The following is a 25,819-nucleotide window of genomic DNA, read 5'->3' as shown; positions in this document are numbered from 1 at the left end:
GTGTTTGTTCTAGTATCTGAATAATATTGTTGCTCCCCAGATTTAGAAATAGAAAAACAGGTTGTTGGATCCTCAAATAACCTTGGCTATCCAAAAGTGTATAAACCTGTCTTAACAAATTGCAACCATTTTATTTTGCTGCACCAATCTATTTTTAGACAATCTAAAATAATATCGTGCATCAACTTTAAGGCGTTCCTCCTCTATATTGAGTGCCAGAGACGAGAGGGGGCGGCAAAAGTTTGGTCAGAAACATGAGGAAGATCTAAATCAGTGACTGTGTAACTGTGTGTGCTTGGGTGCCTGAGTGCCTGTATGGGTGTGTGAGTGGCTATATGGGAGTAAGAGTAGCTATGTGAGTAGCTGTGTGGGTGCGTGAGTGACTGTATCTGAGAGTGAGTGAGTGGGTGTGTGAGTGGCTGTATTGGTGAGTTAGTGGCTGTGTGAGTGGCTGCATACATGTGTGAGTGGCTCTATAAGTGAGGGAGTGGGTGTTAGAGTGACTGTATGAGCGAGTAGCTGTTTGAATGACTGTAAGGGTGAGTAGGTGTGTGTAGTTGTATGGATGTGTGAATGGGTATGTTAAGTGGTTCTATGAGTGAGTGGCAGTTTGAGTTTCTGTTTAGGTGAATGGGTGTGTGAGTAGCTGTAAGGGTCTATGAGTGGGTGTGTAAAAGTCTGTATGACTAGATGTGTGAGTGGCTTTATTGGTGTGAGTGGGTGTATGAGTGGCAGAATGGGTGAGTTAGGTGTATGAGTGTGTGTGTGAGTGGCTCTATGGATGAGTGGTTGGTTATTTGAGCACTGGTATGGGTATGTGAATGGGAATGGGAGGGGTTGTGTGGCAGTGACAGTGGGAGTGGGTATATGAGAGGTTCAGTGGGGGTGAGAGTGGGTGTCTGAGTGGTTCTGTGTATGTCATGAGTGATGTCACTGATCATGGCACAAGTAATGTAATATGTGAGGTCATAAGCAGTGCATTGCGGGGGTGTAACTTATAGGTAACTCGGGTAACTAGAACTGCTGAAATTCTATGGTATGAGTGAAATCTGAACCTAACTATAACATCCCTGTAACCTTAGTTTTTTTCAGTGAATTTCTAAGTTTAAAAGAAATTCTATTTCTTAACTATAACCTGTAACCTTTTAGAGTGAGTACATGACTTCCTTACTCTTACTGAGTGTGTGAGTGTCTCAATATGTGTGAGTGACTGAGTGGGCCTGGGAGTGGCTGCATAAGTGTCTCACTGGGTGTGTGAGTGAGTGTGCGTGAATCTGAGTAGGTTGTGAGTGAGTGTGAAAGCGTCTGAGTGGGTTTGTCAGCGCCTCCATTTGTGTCAGTCAGTCCGTGAGTGACTGCATGAGTGTCTGATTGGGTCTGTGAGAGGGTCTGAGTCTGTGCACAAGTCTCTGAGTAGATCTGTGAGTGGGCGAGAGAGAGTGAGTGATTCTGTAAATGGGTGTCTGACTGGGTCTGTGAGTGGGTGCATGGATGTCTGAGGGGGTGCTGCTCGTTCTGTCTTTTTCTTCTCACTTCTGCCCTTTATTTTGCCTCTTTTTGCTGACCACTGTTTTGCCTTTCTGCTTGATTCTGATATCTGTTTTGCTTCTTTCTGCTCTTTGCTGGCCTTTATTTTGCCTGTTGCTGATCTTTATTTATCCTCTTTCCGCCCATTGCTGACCTTTATTCTGCCTTTTGCTGCTCGTTTCTGAACTTTATTTTGCCCACCCGGGGGTTAAGTAAATAAACTGTGCAGGACATTGCTTTTTCTTTAAATCTCTGAAAAATCAGCGGATCAATGCACAGATTTTTCTGAGATTTTTATTTTTGGGTGGGGGGGGAATTTCTGCACCCCGACACAGGTAGGTGTGTCCCTAGTCTGGACCCTTTTTTAGATGTTTATTAATTAAAAAAAAATTGTGAGACTCGGATCAAGCAGAATCCCGAGAGAGCTGCCAATACTTCCTGGTTCTAGTGTTGGCAGCCAATCACATCTCGGCATTAGATCGGGAGGGTTCGCGTAGCCTTCACGCCCCTATATATACACAAATTAGAATTTTCTTTAATAGCTCCAAACTATTGACTGGATTTACATCACTTGACAAAAAGGTTGCTTTCTGACCAAAAGCCACCTTTCTGCCATTTCCGTTCAGCAGTCCGAGCTGTAGTCGGGTCTACAATTCCTATGGGAATTAACATGGAAACGCAATTTTTTTTTCCCCCGTTCCCTTTTTCTTGGTCCGCGCTAGACGGATCTCCTCTAAATGTTCCATGCACATCAAGAATCACTGGGGAACATTTTGGGGAAAAGTTTGTCAAGATTAGTCCACGAGCGCTAAGGATATAGGCACCCCAAAATACGCTTTTTTATTAATGTAAACATGGCTAACTATAACATTTGTGCAAAATTAAGTTAAGCACGAAAATAAAAATACTTAAGAAATTAAGGTCAAGCAGTACATGGACACTACAACAACTTATTACTTTAAAATGTAATCCTCAAATTTAATAGGCAACTATACAAGCATTTTTGTTTGGTAAACCACATGGTCTTTCCTCTAAACCTCCTCACAAGGTGATGCCAAGGGAGCTCCCGAAGTGTCAACCTACAAGGAAGCTGACTTGTGAATGGAAATACTATCTTGCACCACACATTTACTCAAATCGTCCCCGGGCACCCTTTCTGAAGATGCCAATACACCATTTCGTACTCCCGACTCTTTTTGCTTAGAAATATCACTGAAATGTGTACTATCTTTTTTTTTTTTTGGTAGAGTTTTATATAGCGCGAACTAGACCCGAACCGAATCCGGTATCAGAGCGCTTTACATAGCACAAGTTACGTTTTACATGAGGACACACACTTTCATTTTTAGGCACGGGGAGATTAAGTGATTTGCCCAGAATCACAGGAGGTATTGGCGTCGTTACCGAGACTCGAACCCAGATCCCCAGGTATCTGTATGTGCTTTTCTGAAAAAAACCCTAGTACCGATTTAAGAAATACAACAGAACTTCAATTCCACCACCCTTTGCTATGTAAGCATACTGCGCTACCAGATACATTTCCCACTCTCACAGGACAAGAAAACCATGAAGTCCCCTTGCGACCCACATCTGGTTTGGTAATACGCACCCAATCCACCTTCTAGAGGTTGAAGGGATATGTGTTGCAAAGCTATTTCAAGGCAACTACCTATGTTTGCCAGTTGTTTAGACCTGGTGGTTTTCAGCATGGGTGCAGCTCTGTCATCTTATGTGAGAATTGCTCGATGTGGGTAGCTCTATCGTCTCATACGCGAATTGCTCAGTGTATTATGCTATTTTACGGTTTTATTTTAATTTAGAGTAGTGTAGATTAATCGCAGAGTAATAGGTGGTAATATTGCCACCTGACTGGCACTCAATTATTCAATCGCATGAGGAATGAAATCGGGGCCGTGGCTTGCCAGTCACACATTCCCAAACCAGGCACATTTACCCATCAACGCCAACATGTGTGCAGCATCAAGCAAGCATATGTTGCAATGTCCAGATTAGCATACTGAAAGGGGTACCTTTGGTCAAAGGTTAGGCAGCCCCCCCCCCCGAAGTTTAGGTCTGATTGAGCCCCTGTTTCACATCATGCAACCACGCATATCCATCTACATTATGGCCCACCATCTACATTTCGAACTGTCATTGTATGCACCCACAGCCGTCCATCCTTCTTTGTATAAAACCATCTATCAGTGCATCCAGCTAATATTTGGTGTGTATGTGCATCACTAGGTATTGTCTGTATGCTTTGTGTTCCTGTTAGTGAACAACATAGGCCATTACAACAAAAACACCTACACTTAAAAGAAGCCAGGCTTATTGGCTTGCAGTGCTTGCTTATAATTAGTGTATCAAAGTTGGCACGAATAAACCGCACCAGGATTCAACCAGTCGATAAGCTTTACACCTTTCCAGCAGACTCAGACTACCACCTACCACTGTCTCCTACAAGGGGGAAAAAGTGCATCGATTTATTTCAGCCTGACACATTTAAATTAAATATCCCTTCCTTCATGACCTAGTCTGCTCTTGGTTTTGAAGGGTGTAGTCCAAGAATATAAGTAAGGACTCTATGAGAACTTTATTGCAAATAATTTCCATATAGTGCAGCCTCAATATATTCACATCACCAGCCTACCTCGAATCAGTGGCAGTTTGAAAAGATAATTGTCTGAGGTTGGTGGATTTACCAGCGCCATAAGACCGCATGGCCCAGGAGTGACTGACTGCCGAAATGCAGTTCAAGTGGCAGCAAGTCTGAGGCTTGGGAAAAATGGAGACCTTGGTTCTGACAACAGGTGCTCTGCTGCTTTACCAGCCTGTGAGACCACTCCATGGATCGGGTCCACCCGCCCGACTCCTTTCCTTCAATACTGTCTAGTTGTCAGTTGGTGAAACACAATGGGGAGTGTGGGGTTTAATTTGTAAAAGAATAACGGCAGAGCCCCGAAGATTTGCTCAGAATCCCGCTACTGGAACTAATGAATTTCGAGGATGCGGATTACCTCCTAGGCTATATAGGATTTGTTTTTTCCATCTCATGCCTATTTCAACTGCCAACAGACACTCCCTATCCAATTATGCCTTTCAGGTTCATTAGCATCGTTGCTTTCTCTTTGTCACTAGTTTTCAATTTTTTTTCCTCCCTCCTCCTTTTCCCTTTTTAGGTCGAGCGACCTATCTCAATGCGCATGCGAGATATATAGGGGCTTATCGAGAGTTTACCTAACTGGCGATTCCACTGGCGATTTGATGCTGTGCCCGTGCGCTTTTAGGTCAATGCGCAAGCGCATTGACCTAAAATGCGCGTGCACATCATCAAATCGCCAGTCAATCACCAGCAGCACTCCTCCCACACCTTTGAAGTGAAGCTTAACTTCACTTCAAAGGCCCCTGCTGCTTCACACCCTCATGCCGCTCTCCCCGCTCCGCTCCGCCCCTCCCCTGCCCGCCGTGTCGCATTTCTCCTCCCCCCTCCCCACAGCAATGCCCTCCGCCGGCCGTACTTTCACTTTGACGGCCGCAGGCCGTCTCTCGTGTTTCTCCTTGTTTACGTGCGCGCATGCCCACCAATTCATTCATCTTCCGTTTCTCCCTCTCTCTTTTCAATTCCGTTTCCCTTGCACCACAGTAACCCCCACTCTTTCGAAACACCTCTCCCCCTTAACCCTGATCTCCCCGCTCCTCTTCTTTCTTCCTGAAATGTATTGTTTACGTTTTATCGTTCAGGTCAAAATGTGTTTTCCTCAATGCACCCGATAACAGAAATGTTAGGTTTGTTACATTTATCAAACTATTTTAGACTTTTAGCTGAGAATTGAAATGGAACCTTTTGATATTTACAAGTATCACATGGTTTACACTTTATGCTTCGCAAACAATAGTTTCAAAGCATTTTGAGATAGTGCAAATATCACATTTAGGAAACAAAATAATGTTGGATTCATTTTTATTTTGTTTCTATATTCGTCTTCTGCCATTCCCGCAGCTTCATACAGCTAATTGCAAACCACTTGCAGTGTAAAGTTAACACCAATAATAAAATATCTGCCTTGCCAACCTCCAAGTAAGCGCCTAATTTCCACATGTGTTGAAATGATTGAGGGAACCGATACCGGCGTCTGCCAAACCAAAATAAACATCACACTGTATCAAGCTATGATTTGCCGCGTGTCTAGTTGTTTTTAACCAACGTGAGACGAGCACGTCCTGTAACCGCTGAGACTCGTGGCTCTCGGGAAAACATGGTAATAATCTAATTTTCTTTAAAACCTATGAATAACAGGAGATCTATATTGTCTGATATTCTTGCTCTGGTTTGCTTCGTGATGTACGTGCAGCCCACACATTCGTGCAATGTATCACATTGTTGCTTTGTTTTTGCAACCATTCATAATCACGTTTCGAGTGGCACAAGCCTCGGTACTGGCGGAAAATACATAAATGTGTGGTCGTAGGGTGGGCCATCTAACATCACTTCACACGCTTATGGGAAATGCGAGAACTGGGAGTGTCGCACATGGAAAGAGCGTTGTACTTTTTGATGAAGCATGGGTGGGGATGCAGAGATAACAAGTGTCTCTGTTCCCAGTCCCATGCCCCCAGTTGCACCGCGCACTTTATTATTTCTCTCCCAAGCCTGTTTTAATGTTTGTATGCCTCCTATAAACTGTCCACTGCATATCAGTTCAGTACTGAGGTACCTATTAAGCGAGGAAACAGCCTGGCGCGTCTATGAAAGCATTGAGATGTTCGACTCCCTGTGAAGACCTCCATTACAGGCACAGCCAAACCCTTGTGAGCCCCAGTGGGCGTGGGCAACTGTGAGCAGGCAAACAGCCCAAGCAGGAAGCACGCGACTTGTGCACGAATAGGGAGAAGCAGCACCTACCACAGCCACTGGGCTGAGGCGGTAGCAATAGAAACAGAACAAGCATTGGCATAGCCAATAGGTCTTGCCTTTGGGACCTTATAAGTATTTAATTCTGCAGAACAATATCCTTGGTGCAGCATCAACTTGACATTTTATCTCTGTATATGCAAATGAAAACCTTGTTGCCTTTTTGAACATAGTAGCATATGCAAGCTCATTTTAGGGTTTTACCTGCCCTAAAGAGCCATTGGATATGGCTTGCATGTAAATGTAAGGTAGTGCCTTTTTGATGTGCATGTTTTTCTTGCTAAATTTCTAATAAATTCAAACAACTTTTGCAACATCAGTCCCAATACTTGCACATAGAGTGCCAACTGTAATGTCCAATAAGTTGCCATTGTTTCTTTTGAAATACCTATTAACCTGGTGGAAACAGGAGTTAGAGGAATAGGTAAGACCATCTGAAAAAGTGAAACGCTGAGATGCCGCTCACTAATGATTATTACCCGTTCCAGGAACGTTACTGGATGTCAAAGATGCGCAGGACTTGGAGGATTTGGCCAAACACGAGACCAAGGAGGACAAAATCTTTGCACATTTCAAGAACAAAATAGCCCCAGAGCCAAAACAGGTATGTAGATGTTTTCTTTTTGTATTTGGCCACATTTCATCAACCATGACCGTTGGAGATGTGCTCTGGCTCTGTAACCTTTTTGACTTTTAATCCATAGCTAGCCTCCTGTAAATCTTAATCACCATTCCTTTTGTCCCATCACAAAATAAGGACCCTCCTACTTTTTGGTTTTCTCCTATTCCATCCTGAGGCTACTCTGCTACTTTCTGACCAGAAAGAAATGTGCTCCTCGAAGCTGCTACATTATTTTGCTTGACTGGTATTAATCATGTGTCATAGTATATATGCAACCACTATTCTCTTATCAACACTGGTGTGCACCTTTCTAACTCCCACACGTCTCTCCCCAACTGGAAGATGGATATGGACTGGAAACTGTCTCTCTTGATCTTTAATATAATTTTGTGGTGCTCGTGCCTAACACATCTTTTTTCTACTTGTTTCCACTTTTCTTCATTTCACCTCTGGCTCACTTGTGAGTTTTTATCTGGAAATATCTTTCCAGGAAATTGACGAGATCTGGGAATATTTGAGCAACCCACTCTCACTGACACCAGTGTTCAGTCTTGCAGCACAAATCTCAGATATGATTAACTAAAGGTGAAAATTGTTTTTCTTCCTTGTATCACAGAAAACAACAAATAGACTAGATAATTATAGGGAGGGGGCATAAAGTTGCAAAGCATCAACCTGCATTGTAAAATCTGAAGGTCTCTGTTACAATGAAGGATCACTCAAAGTAGATTGTAGAGGTCTTCTTTATTGCGTCTTAACACCATCACAGTTTCCAGTCAGCTAGAGTTAGCTGTGGAATGTTCACAGATGCCAGGAGGGCTGTACCAAGGTACGGGGTAGAGGAGGGGTGGGCGGGGTGTACCAAGTGCTGAATACAACACATCTCCTTACCAAGGGATGGGGAGGAAAGGAGAGAGGGAAAGGGAAAATGCATTTTAATCAACAGATGCCTTAAAGGAGGCACACAGAAAACAAAGCAGAACAAGCATGTGATTTAAGTGAAACAATAATCTCTCGCCCATGAGGGCGGAGTGGCAGGTCTTGTTGATCTCCTACAGGTTACATTAGCATTGCCCCCAATGAGAGTGTTCGCTTGTGGCATAGGTGACTCTTTGTATGGAACTATTCTGTCTATGCTCCAGGTCTGCCCGTTAGTAAGTGTAACTACATTCTTCCCCACTTTGATTACCTTCATGGGTTCGGAAAACCTTGTGGCCTCCCTTCTACGTTGTTTGGGAAGATCTACACGGACCCAATCTCCTTCGTTGACTCTACTGGGTCTTGTGTGTCTATTGGCATCGTACCTGACCTTGTACATTGCTTGGTAATTGACAATCCGTTCACTAATCCTGTAATGATTCACAGTACATGTACTATCTCTTGGAAGGGGAGGAGAAAGTCTAGTTTTGGGAACTCTGCCCTTTAGAGAACTGAAGAGGGACACCCCAGTGACCAAATTAAGGGTGGTGCGATAGGCCCACATAGTGTCTTGTAAGGTGTCCTCTGGCTGTACCAAGGTACGGGGCAGAGGAGGGGTGGGCGGGTGTACCAAGTGCTAAATACAACAGTCTCCTACACCATCCCACCATTGTTTGGCAAAGGGAAAGCAGAAAACAGAACAATGGCTTGGAGTTCTCCGCACCAGTATCTGCTTGTGAACTTGAAAAGTGGTGGGACTTAAGATGAAACCATGAATTGTTTCAGAGAATTAATGGTGTAGTAAGCGAGCCTGGCCCGAAGGTGTGCAGCCAGCACCGTAGTGGGTTTGGATCTTCCCTATGAAACATTTCATAAATCAACTGTGCTCCCCCAGAAACCAAGGATCCTACAGAATATGCCAGTTATTTTTCATCTCTCATCCTCTTTTCTCCATATCGGTATCCTTTATCATGTTGCATTCTTTACTTTGCAGGAGGCACATTATTCCTCTACACTGAAATATAAGTAAAAACTCAGACTAGGATGCAGAGTAACTGGATTAACCATCAAAATTATGATACTGATATGATTGTGTGAAGGTAGTGTAAAATGAATAATCCTTGTGAACAATGAAACTAGAATAGATTTACCTTGGTATATGTACTTGCTGCTAATATCTATACAACAACACTTTGGACAGTGGACCACTCAAAGAAAAGGCACCAATCCTGAAATCACCAGACAAATTAATTTTCCAATTCTAGCATGCTCTTTCCAAATGCTCCCTGTCCTAAGAGCATCACCCAAACCTGGGGTAAACAGTCAATTTTTTGTCCAATATGGAAAAGCACCGCTTTGCAAGTCCAGCTTGAAGAAACTAAACAACTTTCTTAGTGTCTTCACACACAAACGCCGAGTCTTGATATAAGTTTGTAATGCTCATTTAATAATCCTTTTTTAGGAAAAACCAGCCAACGCGTTTCGTTCTGAAAACAGAACTTCTTCAGGGCGAAATAATTGTTCCAAAGCGTGTTAGGTTCCAATCTTAAGAAAATAACGGAGGAATGAAAGAGAGCTTGATATCCTTATACTTCTTTTCTTCAAATATCACTTTCACCAGATCAAGCTCCGAGATGCAAGACTTATATATATCCCATACTGGTATTATTCCTTATGTTATAGCATAGACAGACCAGAAGTCCATTAACTTCCAGGGATTTTTTATTATTGTATTGTAAAGGGTTGGGAAAGGGTCCCGGACTAGAGCTGGGTGTTGTTATCACTGTAGCTGACTCTACGGAAGGGTCTACTGAAGTAGAGGCTGCATACACTTGTAATCTTTTCAAAGATGGTTTTATTTTGATAGGAACAGTATAAGTTTTCCGGTGGCGGCTTGTGAGGCGCTCCCGCGCAAAGGCTGCAGGGTCGTAGGGAGGAGTCCGGGGAGGATCCAGGGTGCCGTGATCACTAGGTCGTTCTTCTCCCGAAGGCAGCTCCGACAGCACCGTGGGGAGAACAGAAACCGGAAGTTAGGGTAATATATTTCTGCAGTTATACAGGGACCGGGGGTGAGGGAAACCAGTGCACTCGTGCCTTTACAAGAATCGTTTCGGTGCCGAGTTAGTGCTCGTGAGAAGGGGGGGGTATGCCGGACGTCTGTTCAAGGGACTGTACAATTATTCACAAGGGGGTAGCGTACGTTGTCCCAACCAACCCGCCATATGCCCCCGTACCTGTTTGAGCCACACACCTCCCGTGGGCGTGTGGTGGGGCGGATCGCTTCTCCTAGGCTCTCCTGGCCTCTGTGTCTCGTCTCCTGGGCTCCTCGCGGTCTCGTCTTTTGGGCTCGTCAGGATCACGACTGCTGGGCTCTTCCGTAAGTCTTTTCCTCCGGGGCAACGTCTTTGGATCTCCTCTCGTCTGCTCGACTCTGGGTCCGAATTGTCAGTCTCTTCCTCTTCCTTCCGCTCTTTTGACCTCGTCACGTGGTCCGAGGGAGGCGTGGCTATCGATGATGTCTCCCAACCCTTAAAGGTGCAGTGTCCAGGATCCTGTCTCGTCGGCCACCAATACTCCGGATCTCCCGCCGTTCATTCTTCTTGGTCCGGGCAGTCCGGGGGCTGCATGGAGGCAAGGGAGGTACGTGAATCAGGGGCGGCGGCCCACCAACGAGTAGTATGGTCCCCAGCTACGGGGTCTGGCGTACCCACCCCGTCACATGTATATATTTGATAGCCAATATCTTACGAGCAAAAGTCCATCCTATGCCTTGTGGGATCTATTTCTTTATAATCCAAGAATAATGAATATTTGTGCGGTAGTCACATGAAATTGTTGATCACGATGCATCAACTCTGCGGCGTTTCGCCGATTCAAACCGCCGCCATCTCCATTACCTGGATTGGCTATCAAATATATACAATAATAAAAAATCCCTGGAAGTTAATGGACGTCTGGTCTGTCTATGCTATAACATAAGGAATAATACCAGTATGGGATATATATAAGTCTTGCATCTCGGAGCTTGATCTGGTGAACGTGATATTTGAAGAAAAGTATAAGGATATCAAGCTCTCTTTCATTCCTCCGTTATTTTCTTAAGATTGGAACCTAACACGCTTTGGAACAACTATTTCGCCCTGAAGAAGTTCTGTTTTCAGAACGAAACGCGTTGGCTGGTTTTTCCTAAAAAAGGATTATTAAATGAGCATTACAAACTTATATCAAGACTCAGCGTTTGTGTGTGAAGACACTAAGAGTTGTTTAGTTTCTTCAAGCTGGACTTGCAAAGCGTTGCTTTTCCATATTGGACAAAAAATTGTTGCTAATATCTGTGTGGGCAAAGTTTTGAAAAAATTGTTGTATAAGTTGACTGTCAAGACTCTGCTCCTTTTGACCTTTCTCCTTTAGCACTGCCACACCTTGACCTCTAACGTGCTGAAGTAATTAACTCCTACAGTAGTAAACAAGAGCCAACTCATTCAACGTTGCCAAAGCTTAATATGTATTCCATTGGTATAAGCAACTGTAAAACTCTTCTAAAATAAGTATATCATTTTAATGACAGTAGACTTGCAGGTGCTGTTACTGCAAAGTTTAGATTACATTGTGTGCTTGCCATCAAGAGGTAGAACAAAGGCCGTCCTTATATTAAATGTGAAAATCTTTTATAAAGGCATCTATTCAGAGTGAAGTTACTGGGCAGCAGTAATTCTCAGGCCATCTGATTCCAGCAGGGGTTTTCTAGTATGTCTCTCATGCTCCTCCCAGCCTTTTTCACCACACCTGATTCCTATCTTCTAGGTGCTCATGCGTCCAGGTTAATTTACAAGAAATTATTAAGCATCAATCATTCCAGACGTGTTTTTTCTGTTTAGAATGCTATATTGATATTGTATGAAAATAAAAAGCAAATACAGAATATGTATGTAATGTTCAAACAATTCAATTCAAGCACGGTGAATAAAAGAAAGAAATATGAACACTTTATCAATTTCAATACCAGAACCCAAATTGAAAAATATAAACAGTTTTACAAAACCATATGCATTTAAGAATTTTAGGAAAGGAAAAAGAGAGAGTAGGAGGAGGAAGAAAGAAAGAAAGAAGGGAAAAGAAAAAGGACAAGCATGTAATAAGCATATCAGCGTTGCAGTAATGACAATATTAACCTATTAAACATTTTAACATTAATGGGGATTCGTAACTGGCAACCATAGAAGTGGGCAGAACAGCCTTCCTGGATAAAAATGTCGTAAGTGGTGACCATAATAAATCTTTTTTTTTAATCATTAAAGGAATAGAGGTAGCCTGCACAATCCAGTCTATGCTGATGACATAAAAGGTTCCACCAGCCAGTAAAGGTGATTTTAGTGGTATCTTTCCAATTCGTAGTAATAATCTGTAGCTTTTATCAAATGAGTAAACTTACTCACATTCCCCTGAGAGTACAATATAGGGGAGGAACCACCCCAAAATATCAAGAGTTGTGGACAAAATTTAATTCAGCTTCTCCCAAACAAGCATCCAAAGTTATTTTTTAACCAAAGTACAAAGAAAAAGCTTATGTAATAAATCACTTTTTTCATACGAATGTGAACAGCATTTTGCATCATTAGTCAGCTTGAACTTTTGTAGGTCCTCGGTGGTCAGAAAAAGCCTATTGTAAAAATAATGTAACATTTGTGTTGTACGTGCTGAACGAGAGGAGGTATGAATCTTACTTAGCCCATATGGAGCCCCAGGTCTGGAAAGAGAATTCTTGATGCAGATCCCTTTCCCATAAGAGCTGTACTGTGGATTTTATTCTCAAATCAGTGGGACAAGACAAAATCCTATCAATACCAGATGCTTTAACCTGGGAGGAGAGATCCTAAAGCGAGAGAGGGAGGCTGATTGTGTGGAACTGTGGAAGTGTCCTGAGAGAGGAGAAGAAGAGAAGCTCTAAGATGAAGATAATGAGTGGCATGGTGAAAGGATATTGCAAACACAACAGTGATGGACAGAATGTGGATCAATGTCACACATTCACCCCAGTCCAAAGATCTGGGCCCAAATCCATCGTTTTTCCACTCCACACCACCCTGGGTTAGACAATGGCGATATGCAAATCAGCGCTGACCCTGTGCCCCATGGGAACAGTCCAGTCCGAACTACAAAAGCCATGTCCTTCCCAGAACGGAACCAAGCATCCGAGGACCGGCCCGGTTTCGAGGTAACACCTCTCATCAGCCCGGCTAGCTTGACTCCAGTGGTGTGGAGTGCCTGGGACTCACGTCTGAGCATCCCCAGTACACTTAGAGCGGTAATTGCAAACACAACAGTGATGGACATGTCATAATTTTTTTTGAATCTCAGAAAAGTCCATAAGAGAGCCATCAGTAAGTATATGTCCAATGTGTATTCTACCTTTGTTCATCCATTCTTTCCATGAAAAAACTCTATTTAATTTGCTTATTGTACTAAATAGGAATTTGTGAAATAATATCAATATGCAAACTAGAGGATTAGATTAAAGGATTAGCAACAGCTGCAGAATTGGTGAGAGTAGGAGATAAAAAGAACCTAGGGGGTTGAGAAATATGAATTGCTGTGTTTTAAGAAAATGGTGTCTACTGGGCCTGCTCCAATTGATCCCAAGTAGTTAATGTTGTGTGTGGGTTGGCTGAAAGGGAAGTCCAAATTTGTTTCAGTGTAAAGGCGGAGTGATAATGTCGAAGGTTAGGAAATTTGACGCCTTCTGAATCTTTGGGTTGTTGAAGACGGTTTAATGAGATTCTGGACTTATGTTTAATCCACAAGAATTTGAGCAAGGAACAATTGATCATTTTAAAGAAGGAGAGTGGGAGGGTAACAGTTCGCATGGACAAATAAAAATGTAATTTCAATAACATAATTTTAATCGTTGCTAATCTACCCCACCAAGACACAAATAATGGGGACCAACTATCCATTAATGCGTAAGTTTTGTGATGATTTCAGTAAGGTTAATTTATTAGGTCTCACGCCTAGCAATGCACTGCACAGCAGTGCTCGCGCAGCGAGAGTCCTTTTGTCCGGGGTTCTGAAATGGACCCTGGAATTGTACATGCTTGTGAGTGTGTTTTTAGTTTGCTCTTCTGTTATTGGGCTTTCAGTGCATGTATTTTTTAAACAGAGCACGCAATAGGCCAAAGGCTGGCGCATTTCTCCGCCCACGGCCTATTGGTGTCTGTTACGCGCACCAAAGCCCATATGTTTTCATTTATCGTGCCCAGACACGGGCGCGATATTTGAAAACATATGCCTCGCAGCGGCGCGCGCACCGCTCGCGGGCGTGTTTTTTCTGTATTAGATGGTTGAACTGCACTACTGTTTTATATTTAAAAATTGTTTTTGTACTGTAATGCTTTTAAGAAATGATAAATATTTCGAAATAAAGCTATACAACAACAACAACAACAGTTAGACATAGCTTCTATCTCTGCAACATGCTTGAAGTTGGAGTCGCACACTCCAGGTCACATTAAGCACAGCCTAGATTGCCTGTGTAGGTTGTTCAACTAATATAATGCAAACTGAACTCCACAGGCTAGAATTATAACATTTAATCTAAGAAATACGTGCAAATAAAAAACAATGGCGACCAACTTTAGAGTTCCACCTTTATGGCAAAACCGCAGCAGCACGTAAGTGTGCATGCATGTTTTTTCTTCTGTTTAAAATGTTCCCCCCATATGAAATATAATGATAATATATATGTTTGTGTTTTTACACAATTATGTTAATTTTGTTCACTCCAGTTAGTGAAAAAGACTCTAACATACCATATTGACGCGTGTCTAAGGAACTAAATACTTTGTTATTATATACACCTAACTACAAAGTATAAAACGAATGAAATCTTTAAAAAACGTGTGCATGCATTTCTCCACTGTATCGCAGCGGCTCAATGCTTGCTACATCCTCTGCTTCTGTTAATTGATCTGTTCTCCTCTTACCTAGTTTCAAAAGGGCTGTTAGATCATATGACTGGATGCTAAGCAGTAGTTGCAGTTTGACATGGTTGCAGAATCTGTTGTCAGCCATCGGTCAATGGCAGTGATTTGTATTATTCGGAACTGAGGCCATGTGATTGGAAATTGACTGCATCCTGTTTCCAATTACAGAGATGGGGTGCTTTGTGCAAGAGAGCATGCACGCTGAATTATTTTAGTATTTTGGAGATAGACAATGCCATTATGTATGGGCTGACTTTAATTTGTGAGCACAGTTTGTTGACAGGAATAGCCGTCTACACAAAGTTAAATCTAAAAGTTATAAGCATTGGGAGCTCTATGTCCACTCTGCCCCTCTGGCAAAAAATTATTTTTGAATAGGGCCTTTAAAAGTAAAGGTATCATAATATCAATAGGAAATTATTTACGAAACTTAAAAGAACGACCACAATCCAGGTTTTACATGTCTAAACTATATTTTATGTGGGCCGTCCGATTCAAAATAAACATTAATTTCAGAACTACTGCGTCACTTACATCAGCAGAGCCATGTGTAGCTCGCTGTAACAGCCTGCTAGTGGTCTGATCTGAGGGCTGAGCAGGTAACGTTACGCCACCCAGGGTATAATCATTTATTTTTATGGCGAGTCAGTCGAGTACTACTCCTTTTTTTATTTAAATAATTATAGCGCTCTGGCTCCCGGCTATAACCTGTATGCCAGCCTCAGGCTTGCCAATCAATGATGTCTGGTGCCCATCTGCGGTGTTCGTTTATCAGCTGTGTTGACTGACACTGATAATTTGAATATATGCAGCTCATCTGTGCTGCGGGGCAGGTAGTTTTGTGCCGGCCGGGGTTGCCGAATTAGGATATTCATGGGTTAAAGGTAGTTTTTCAAAATAATACACTACAGTACACTGGCTGTTGGCTGTGACTGACTGTGTGTGTGCCTGTCAGCCTGAGGCCTGCTCAGTGCCTGACTGACTGCGGCGGCGTCCACGCGTCAGCTGACTTTTATTAACACTTCATTTTAGTGCCCTTCCATTTCTGTGGCTTTGCAGCAGTTTGATCAGCTTCGAGTTTCTCCTTGCTAAAATGGGGAGAATTTGTGAGATTTATGTTTCCTTCCACTTTCTTGCTTGATTTTCCTCGGGACAAAGTGTCACTCATAGTCGTTGAAATGTCACTCATAATTACACTGAAATTATAAAAATGTCACTCGTACAAATCTGAAAGCTTGGCAGCTATGGGCTTCCACTGCAGGCAGGCCTGGGGGCCAACTTGAATTACCAAGGCTCAAGCCTCACGCAGCCTTCAGCCAGCTGTAGGCCACAGACATCGCGGCCTGGAGGCCAACTTGAATTGCCACGACCCGCGGTGGCTACAGCCTGCCTTCAGCCATCTGTACACCAGAGTCTCCCTGCAAATATACAACACGAAACTCCAGAAATAGTTTAAGACCATACTTACGAGCGCGGAACCAATCTACTGCTTCTGAAGGTGTACAGTGGACTCTTCAGCAGGCATTTGATGGCAAGATCATTTTTTCTTAAGTTGATATGGTGACTTGCATAGTAAGATGTGCAAACCTATTACTTTGCAAAGGAAAGGTTGCTGTTTTCCCAGAATAGAAATCCCAAATACGGTGACTGTTTCATAAATTAATGTAAAGCAAGATCTGTATTACATTACATTTTATTATCCTCTTCTGCTTTTACATTCACAATCCTAAAGCACTATGGCATTGAAAATCGTAACCTGCATTAGAGTTGTTTGACAATGCACAAGAAACTATTTAAAACAAACAGTGCACATTATATTTTATTCCCCAGCATCACTCCACAGACCTGCAGGTACCGAAACTAACTTTCTGTCTAGTGCTGCTCTCTTTGATACTCTCTCTGTGATTGACGGTCATTCTGACAGCTCTTACCCCCGCAGCGAATGGCCTAAGCTATTAGCATTGGAAATGTTTAAAAACATAAATAAAAGGCATTGCCATTTACAATGCCAATAGCTCTAACTTTAATAATGCGAGACCTATTGCATTGCAAATGCTTGTTTAACAAAGCTGCTAAGCTGGTCGCCCTCTCCTTCCCCCATGTAAGAGCCATGGAATCCCAGAAATGTCATCCCCTGCTTTGTGTGAGTAGCGGTGACACAAGCGCCCACTTGCCAATATTGTTTGAGATTTTTTTGGACCTCTGACGGGTACCATAAGAACCGGACAAGCCTTATGTGTTCGAGGTCTGTTTGGGTTTCCAGAGCAGCATGTACGGGGCAAAACTGTCCAAACACACCTGGCTCAGGGCAGTCCTGCATCGTGGTTATTGCTTATGTAAAAACAAGGGGAGCGCTCTCAGAATCCAGGTCATGTGTATCTTTTATTTGTTTACTACTCTTTAAATACATATGACATACTTCTTGCTAGGTGAATTTCCGGGAGAAAAGTGCATTTAAAGAGTGATGAAGAAAAAATTAGCATCCTCAGGAAAGCTGCTGCTCCGTCCATGGATACCATTCAGCACTGTTGAGGTGCAGTTTCAAACGCAATATATACTGCTGCCAACTCTTCGTACTGAGGGACATTTTTAAAACCCTGAACTTTCTTCCACACAGTCTCCGCCTTTGTCTGCGCTACCCATTGCATTATTATATTTTCTCACTGTATCTTTCCCTATTCGGTTCATCACCTGGGTGTGTAAACAAAATTCTACATGTACAGTCACCGTGGTGCAGAAGGTGGCAACTGATGACGCCCGAGAAATATTTTCAGGAGTGATACTAAGTGCTTGCGTAGCAGCTTCTCTAGTACTATTTCCTCCTCATACCCTCTTTCCGTGGAGAAAATAAGCCAAGACTATCTCTCCTTCCAAGCAAGGAGTTTGAAAAGTTCTCTCGGTGTGAAGGGCCAGCATTGCTCCCGCCCTGAGGAAAGAATGTCCGGTCTCTCTTGTGTTAGTTTGTGGGGAGAAGAGGGTGCAGAGTCAGAAGTCAAGGCATGAGTGCAGCCTGTCAAACTAAGCTGCTAGTTTTCGGTGGTATTTTGGGAAATGCTCTTGAAGCGTGCAGAACTAGTTTATTTGGGTAAATAAGGAGCGTGAGTTGTTTTTGTTAACTGCTAGGAGTTATACGACTAATGACAGCAGTGTGACAAGTTTGGAAGATGATCTTTTTATCTTTGCAATTCTGTGCCTGTAATCTACAGCATGCCAATTTAGGGGCCTATTAGGATGGCGGACGGACCTGCGTCCTCTGCCACCCCCGAGGTGGAGGGACCGTCCGCAGGGGCAGCGGCGGTCCCTCTGGTGCAATTAGGATGTGACCGCCACCCTGGCGTTCACATCCCGTATCTTTAACCTTGCGGCGGGTGCTGCTTGAAGCAGCACCCGCCGCAAGTTTAAAAAAGCATGCCTTACATTTACATGCACAACGCGGCAGGCACGGCGCCTGCCGCTTTGTGCATGTAAATGCTGGGGGGTACCATAGGTACCCCCCATGTGAACCCCCGACACCCTGGGGGCCCACAACGGGCCCCCAAACACAAAAGACCACATGCTTTTCCACGGCGGAAAAGCCACCGTGGAAAAGCATGTTTCCGCATGCATCCTAATATGGCTGGCGGTGTCTAGCAGACACCGCCACCATATTTGCCAGCACACACCGCGGATCAGCCGGCGGTGGCTTCCGCCGGCCCGGAGGATGCGGATTCACCTCCATCCTAATCGGCCCCCTAGTGGGGTAGGGCAACAGTTTTCGTCCAAGGCGCAGAGTTAGGCAGCTGCGCTGCGGTTTCCCTCCCCAGACTCCGCCATGTAAAGTTCTTTCTTTCTTTGCACCACGCCCCTCCAGGCGAAGCTTCGAAGATCTCCCGCTTGAAAAGTTAATAACTAAAGAAAAGAATCTCTTTTTCTCCGGATCACATGCAGTGAGCGTGGTGGAGCCGAGAGTCGCCCTAGTTGTTTGCTTGAGCAGGGTCCCCACGGCGCATTGAAAATACAAAGCGCAAACATGCGAGGGCCTTGTGACAGTAACTCGAGTCTGCAGCGAAAGGAGTTCTTGAAAGCAAATGTAGTGCCCCAGGAGGAATAACCATTGAACAAAAAGCTCACAAGTTGTGTCAGGCGGGGAGCTAGGACTTTTACCATCACTCCTGGCACCAGCCCAGTGCCCTGGCACAGAGCAGCCTCACAGAGCAGGCTGCTCTGTGAGGCCCTGGGGCAGGCAGAGTACCACTGATATGGAGGGTCCTCCTGGGAGCGACGCCTAGACAGGCATTCTTGTTATTGTGGTTTGGAAACTGGGAGGGATAGTCCCCTGCTTTCTTCTGACAGTGCCACCCCTGCTTGGTATGTTTCCCGCACCAGGCATACATTGCCCGTTGACTGTTGATTCCCGGCGCTGTTGCTGACATTGTTGTGAATCTGGGCAGATGCCTCACTTACCGCAGCCCTGTTGTGAATCTGGGCAGAGGCCTCTCTTACCGCAGCCACAGGTTGCGCATGCTCGTTCGCCTGCGCGCTCTTCTCACTGCACGAGGACTTTACTTCTGTTGTAAATTTGCAAGCTGTTGTGCAGATGACACTAGGGCAAAGGGCGCTCAGTGGATGAAGGGGATTTGACTTGTCAGCACATTGGACAATACATTGGCATTAAATAAAATGCCCAAACAGTCTGGCTGTCCAAAGTCTACCCCGTGCTGGCTTCCGAGCTCGGGGATTCGCGTACAAGGGGCAGTCATTCCCTGCCCAGATGCCCTTCACCTGGGGATACCACGTCCCTGTGATCAGACTTCGGATAGTTCTCGCAGTTGTTCATTGGCGCTTTAATACGTTGTCTGTCCTAGTGATGCTCCTGATCCAGGAGTCGGGGGCGTAGCTTCCAGGTGCAGCAGGTGCAGTGGAACCAGGGCCCAGAGAACTCAGAGGTCCACTTAACCCTGATGTTCGAGGCATGTGGGCTGCTGAATTTATATCTATGCATAGATCGCCGCCTATTGTTGGGTCCGGATGATTGCACATTGTTGTCCTGAAAGAGTCTTCGAAGTATCACGAGATAGGTGGCTCCTCCCTGGACTACAGTGCGCATGGGCATCCCCTCCATGCTCAGATTTTTTTTTCCCGCCATTGGGTTCGGATGTACTTCTTGACTCACGTTCGGAAATTATAATAGTTACTCTTTTTCGAGGCCAAAAGGCCTTACGGGCGTCGGTATTGTCTTTCGTTCTGTGCCTTTCAGCTTTCCTGCTCTTTGAACTCGACTTCGGAAGACTTTTTGTCTTCGACGCCAAAGGCCCATCGACGATCGACGATGGAACGGAGACCGTTCAAGCGCTGCCCCGTCTGCAACTCTAAATATCCCCACATCGACGTGCACCCGGTGTGCAACAAATGTCTCTCACCGGATCACGACGAGGCCAGTTGCATGGCCTGTTCGAAGTTCAGGTCAAAGAAAACTCTCCGTCTTCGACGCGCGGAACGACAGTCGGCGCGTGAATCGGCACCAGACCCAGTAAACATCTTCGGTGGTGACGACGAAGAAAATGTACAAGACAACGAACCGGAACACTCGGACCCCGCGTCGGAGCCAGACTCCACCTACAACGAGGACGAGGAACAACTCTACGTCCATGATGAAGACATCATCGAGGTAGGAGACGACGCACAACCTCTCGGAGCCGTCGACGACGACTCAAGCGAGGAGCTAGGCCCAACCGCAGTAGCGGGGCCCCATACAGACTCTTCCACGGCTCAGGTCGAGGCATCGCCGGAAGGCCTTAGCCAAGATCTTCGACAACGTTCTCTAGTCCTGCTTCCAGGCCCGACTAAGAACATTTCCAAAGAGCCATCGGTGGATCGACCACTCTCAGTGGAAAAATCGAAACCGAAAGCAAAAGAGCCAAAATCGAAACCGAAAGTGTTGCCTACAACCGTCGACTCGAAGACTTCGGAGCCGTCCAAGTCAAAACAGGTGCTCGACCCCTCGGAGTCGACGGGGGGCGTCGACCCGAAGTTCGGAGCGACAAAGCCTGTGTCTGCAGTTAAACACGTCACGCTCACGTCGACGTCAACGTCGAGGCCCGGCTCCAAAGATGGCGACTCTTCCAAAGGACTCAAGGCCCAAAAAGCCGTTGATTCGAAGATCCAGAAGCCGCAACTGGTCAAAGCCTTCGAGCCGAAAACCACCATCGGCTCGAAGGAACAATCCTCCTCCACCATCACAAGCGTCCATGCTCCGCAGCAATGCGTCGAGTTGACAAAAATGCACAAGCACGTGGACCAGTCGGAGTCGGTCGGATCGAAGTCGAAGTCTTCGAAGCTGGTCGGTCCTTCACCGATGCCTTTGGCGCCTATCAAACACGGCCTGGCCCCAACGGCTAGACCTAAGGCTGTGCAACCCCAAAAGGCTACAGACTGGTCCAAGTCCGCATCAGTAGCTGCACCCGCCCAGCCTTGGACCGAAGACGTGCAGTTCCAGCCACCAAGCTACGGCGAACAGTCGGAAGTTATACATCGATTCCGAATCAGGCAGGCTCACCGTTTACAAACGGAAAATCAGACCTGAAACACCTATGGAGCCTTACAAGATACCACTAAAAAAGAAGAGAGACTCCACCACCTCTCCAATTCTTTTTGAACCCATACACACATATGGGCAAGGCTATTCCTACTCGCCCACAACAGTAACTGAGGACGTGGGGGAAGAGGACAATGATGAGCAGTTTAACTACCCCATGGACACTGATCAAGATGAGTCCCAGCCATGGGCTGACACTGTTGACCTTGATGAACCACACACCACCCCTGACACTCAGTCATATGCAGTCAAGACTTCGCCTACTGAGGACACTGCTGCGTTCAACGCGCTCATTGAAAGAGCGGCACATAACCATGACGTGGATATGCACGCTGACCCCGTGGAGGAAGACTTCCTTTTTGATACATTCTCCACATCTGAAAAACCTATAAAAACTCTACCTATGCTCAAAGGTGTGCTCAAACATGCAAGTGACATTTTTAAAGAGCCCACTAAAGCAAGGGTGGTAAACCCGAGAATTGAACGGAAGTACCAGCCAGCGCCCGGGGACCCTACCTACATCAAGGGCCAACTCCCACTGGACTCCTTGGTGGTGGCTAATGGTCGCAAGAGAGCCAACTCGCAAACAACGGGTGATGCTCCTCCTCCGGACAAGGAATCCAAAATCTTGGAGGCCTCTGGGAAATGAGTGGCTGCTCAGGCTGCTAATATTTGGAGAATCTCCAATACCCAAGCCCTGTTAGCAAGATATGAGAGGGCACACTACGACACTTTAGAGCAGCTACTGCAACACCTACCAGATACTTATAAGGAGGGAGCAGAAATGCTTATACAAGAGGGAAAGTTAATTTCCAACGCGTCCATTAAGTGCGCGCTAGATGCAGCCGACACAGCGGCTAGGGCCATAAACACTAGCGTTATGCTGAGGAGGCATGCCTGGCTCCGCATCTCTGGATTTAAGTCAGAAATCCAAACTACCCTGCTCAATCAGCCAGTGAACCCTGACTTCCTCTTTGGTCCAGAAGTAGACACCACTCTGGAGAAGATTAAAAAGGACACTGAAACTGCGAAATCAATGGGGGCTCTGCAGTCTCCGCAGTTCAGGGGCCGTTCCTTTCGTCGCTCCGGTAACAGGGGAGCTTCAAGAGGACAAGCATCACAACAAGCCCAGTACAGCAAGGGAGGCACACAAACCACCTATAACAAGAACAATAGGGGTGGATATCGTGGAAACAGTACCAAAGGCAGGGGGCGTGGAAATAATAATGCCAGAAACAAGCAGGGACGTCTTGTCACTGCCCCCCGCCCATATAACACCGGTCGGGGGGAGACTCCAGCAGTTCCTGCCCGTCTGGGAAAGCATAACCACGGACAGGTGGGTGAGACAACTAATACAACACGGTTATTGTCTAGAACTAACCTCCACTCCACCCAACATACCCCCAAGGCACCGTCCTATGTCCGCAGAGCACATGCACTTATTGCAGCAAGAAGTCCTATCCATGCTGCAAAAAGGAGCCATAGAGCTCGTGCCTTTAGACCAACAGGGTACAGGTGTATTCACTATACTTCTTAATCCCAAAAAAGAACGGATCCCTCAGGCCCATTCTAGACCTCAGGCCCCTAAACCAATATATCCTATCAGAACACTTTCACATGCTCACGTTACAGCAAGTTCTGCCGTTGCTCAGTCAAGGAGATTTCTTGGCAACCCTAGATCTAAAGGATGCCTATTTCCACATTCCCATTCACCCCAGTCACAGGAAATACCTCAGGTTCACCATCAACAACCAGAATTACCAGTTCAAGGTCCTGCCTTTCGGGGTCACTACAGCCCCCAGAGTGTTTACAAAGTGTTTAGCGACGGTGCCCGCGCACCTTCGGAGACAACATATCCATGTCTATCCGTATCTGGACGACTGGCTAGTACAAGCAAAGTCGGCCCAGCAGTGTGCCAACCACATGTCCCGCACAATCCACCTCCTACACAGTCTGGGATTTTCGCTCAATTACCAAAAGTCCCATCTTCAACCCGCACATGTACAGCAGTACCTAGGCGCAGAAATAAACACGCTCGCTGCCACGGCGCACCCAAACTCAGCGAGAGTCAACAGCATGCAACTGCTGATTCAGAGATTCAGGCCACAACACTCACTCCCGGCGCAGGTGTTCATGCAGCTGATAGGCATGATGGCCTCCTGCATCTTTATAGTCCCTCATGCGAGGCTACATATGCGTCCGCTTCAGGAGTGCTTAGCACGCCAGTGGAACCAGGCTCAAGGACAGCTGAAAGACCTAGTGTTGGTGACCGGTCGTGCATACAACTCTCTGCATTGGTGGAACACACAAAACCTTTGCAGGGGACGACCGTTCCAAGAGCCTGTACCACAAATAGTATTAACAACGAACGCATCTCTCTAGGGCTGGGGAGCGCATGTCCTCAATTGCACAGTGCAGGGACTATGGACACCGCAACAGCAGAAGATGCACATCAACCTACTAGAACTGATGGCAATCTTCATGGCAATGAAGGCGTTCAAGTTGCATCTCTGCAACAAAGTCGTGTTGATCCGGACGGACAACATGACTGCAATGTATTACATCCAAAAGCAAGGGGGGACACACTCTCCACAATTGTCACACCAGGCACAATGCATGTGGAAGTGGGCCATTCAAAGGAACATGTTCCTCATGGCGGAACACCTCCCAGGGAAGGACAACCAGATGGCGGACTTGCTCAGCAGACACAGCCATCAGATGCACGAGTGGGAAATACATCCCTCAGTGCTCCAACCATAATTCCGTCGGTGGGGTCATCCAGAGATAGACCTATTCGCCACACACGAAAACGCAAAATGCCACACCTTCGCCGCCAGGTTCCCACACCCGCAGTCTCAGGGCAATGCGATATGGATGAACTGGTCGAACAGATTTGCGTACGCCTTTCCTCCAGCTCCACTCATACCGCTAGTGGCACGCAAACTGAGGCAACACTCCAAGACGCTCATCCTGGTTGCTCCAACGTGGGCACGGCAAGCGTGGTACACCACGTTCCTAGAACTCTCCGTGGTTCCCCACGAGCGCCTACGGCTCACACCCAGTCTCCTCACTCAGAGCCATGGAGACATTCAGCACCCCGATCCGCAGCAGTTGAGCCTGGCAATATGGCTCCTGAAGTCATAGAGTTTGGCTACTTAAACCTGCACCCTGACTGCATGGACATCATAAAGGAGGCTAGGCGTCCTACCACAGGGGCCTGCTACGCGGCCAAATGGATGCGCTTTGTTATCTATTGCTCCAATAATAACATAAATCCACTAGATGCTTCCACGCAAAATCTAATAAGTTACTTGCTGCACCTATACAAGTGTAATCTAGCGTATAGTTCCATCAGGATACATTTAGCAGCAATGGCAGCTTATCTTCAAAATAGACAGCACCTATCCCTTTTCAGAGTGCCAGCCATTAAAGCTTTTATGGAGGGACTGAAAAGGGTCATTCCTCCAAGACACCCGCCTTCGCCTGTCTGGAACCTCAACATCGTCCTCACCAGGCTCATGGGCCCACCATTTGAGCCACTTCACTCTTGTGAGATACAATTTCTCATATGGAAAGTAGCTTTTCTGGTGGCTATTACATCACTACGACGAGTCAGCGAGCTGCAAGCCCTCACTATTCAAGAGCCTTTCATTCAGATACATGCTAATAGGGTTGTACTACGCACCAACCCTAAATTTATGCCCAAGGTAGTGTCACAGTTCCACATTAACCAAACTATTGAACTACCTGTGTTCTTCCCAAATCCTGATTCAGTGGCAGACAGAGCACTACACACACTAGATGTTAAAAGGGCTCTCCTGTACTACATGGACAAGACTAAAGATTTCAGAAAAACTAAACAACTGTTCGTTGCCTTCTCTCCACAGCACGAGGGCAACCCAATTTCTAAATCGGGTATAGCCAGATGGATTGTTAAATGCATCCAGATCTGTTATCAAAAGGCTAAACGCACGTTAACAATCCCCCCAAAAGCGCATTCCAAACGCAAGTTGGGGGCATCCATGGCTTTCCTAGGTAACATCCCCCTAGAGGACATATGTAGAGCAGCCACATGGACCAACATACACACATTCACCAAGCACTACTGCGTGGATGTCCACTCCAAACAGCAAGCTGCTGTAGGTCAGGCTGTTCTCAAAACTCTTTTTCAGACTGCTGCAGCTGGCACGGGCAACCGCCGCTAGGGAGGGTACTACTATTTATTCTATGCATAGATATAAATTCAGCAGCCCACATGCCTCGAACGGAATATGCTACTTACCAGT

General features: G+C 45.6%; 1 protein-coding gene across 3 annotated transcripts in view; it reads left to right on the top strand.

The window, feature by feature from the left end:
* The window catches only part of PDCD2 (programmed cell death 2), a 519,296-nt gene that overhangs the window by 426,950 nt on the left and 66,527 nt on the right, over nucleotides 1-25,819 (top strand). For all 3 annotated transcript variants that reach the window (XM_078648732.1, XM_078648730.1, XM_078648731.1), the window contains one exon: nucleotides 6,928-7,043. In XM_078648732.1, the coding sequence (XP_078504858.1) occupies nucleotides 6,928-7,043 (116 nt within the window). The remainder of the gene's footprint in view (nucleotides 1-6,927; nucleotides 7,044-25,819) is intronic.

This window comes from Lissotriton helveticus, chromosome 6 (genome assembly GCF_964261635.1).
Source record: "Lissotriton helveticus chromosome 6, aLisHel1.1, whole genome shotgun sequence".
Classification (NCBI taxonomy): domain Eukaryota; kingdom Metazoa; phylum Chordata; class Amphibia; order Caudata; family Salamandridae; genus Lissotriton; species Lissotriton helveticus.
The sequence above is the reverse complement of the archived record's forward strand: the minus strand, read 5'-3'. Positions and strand labels throughout refer to the sequence as shown.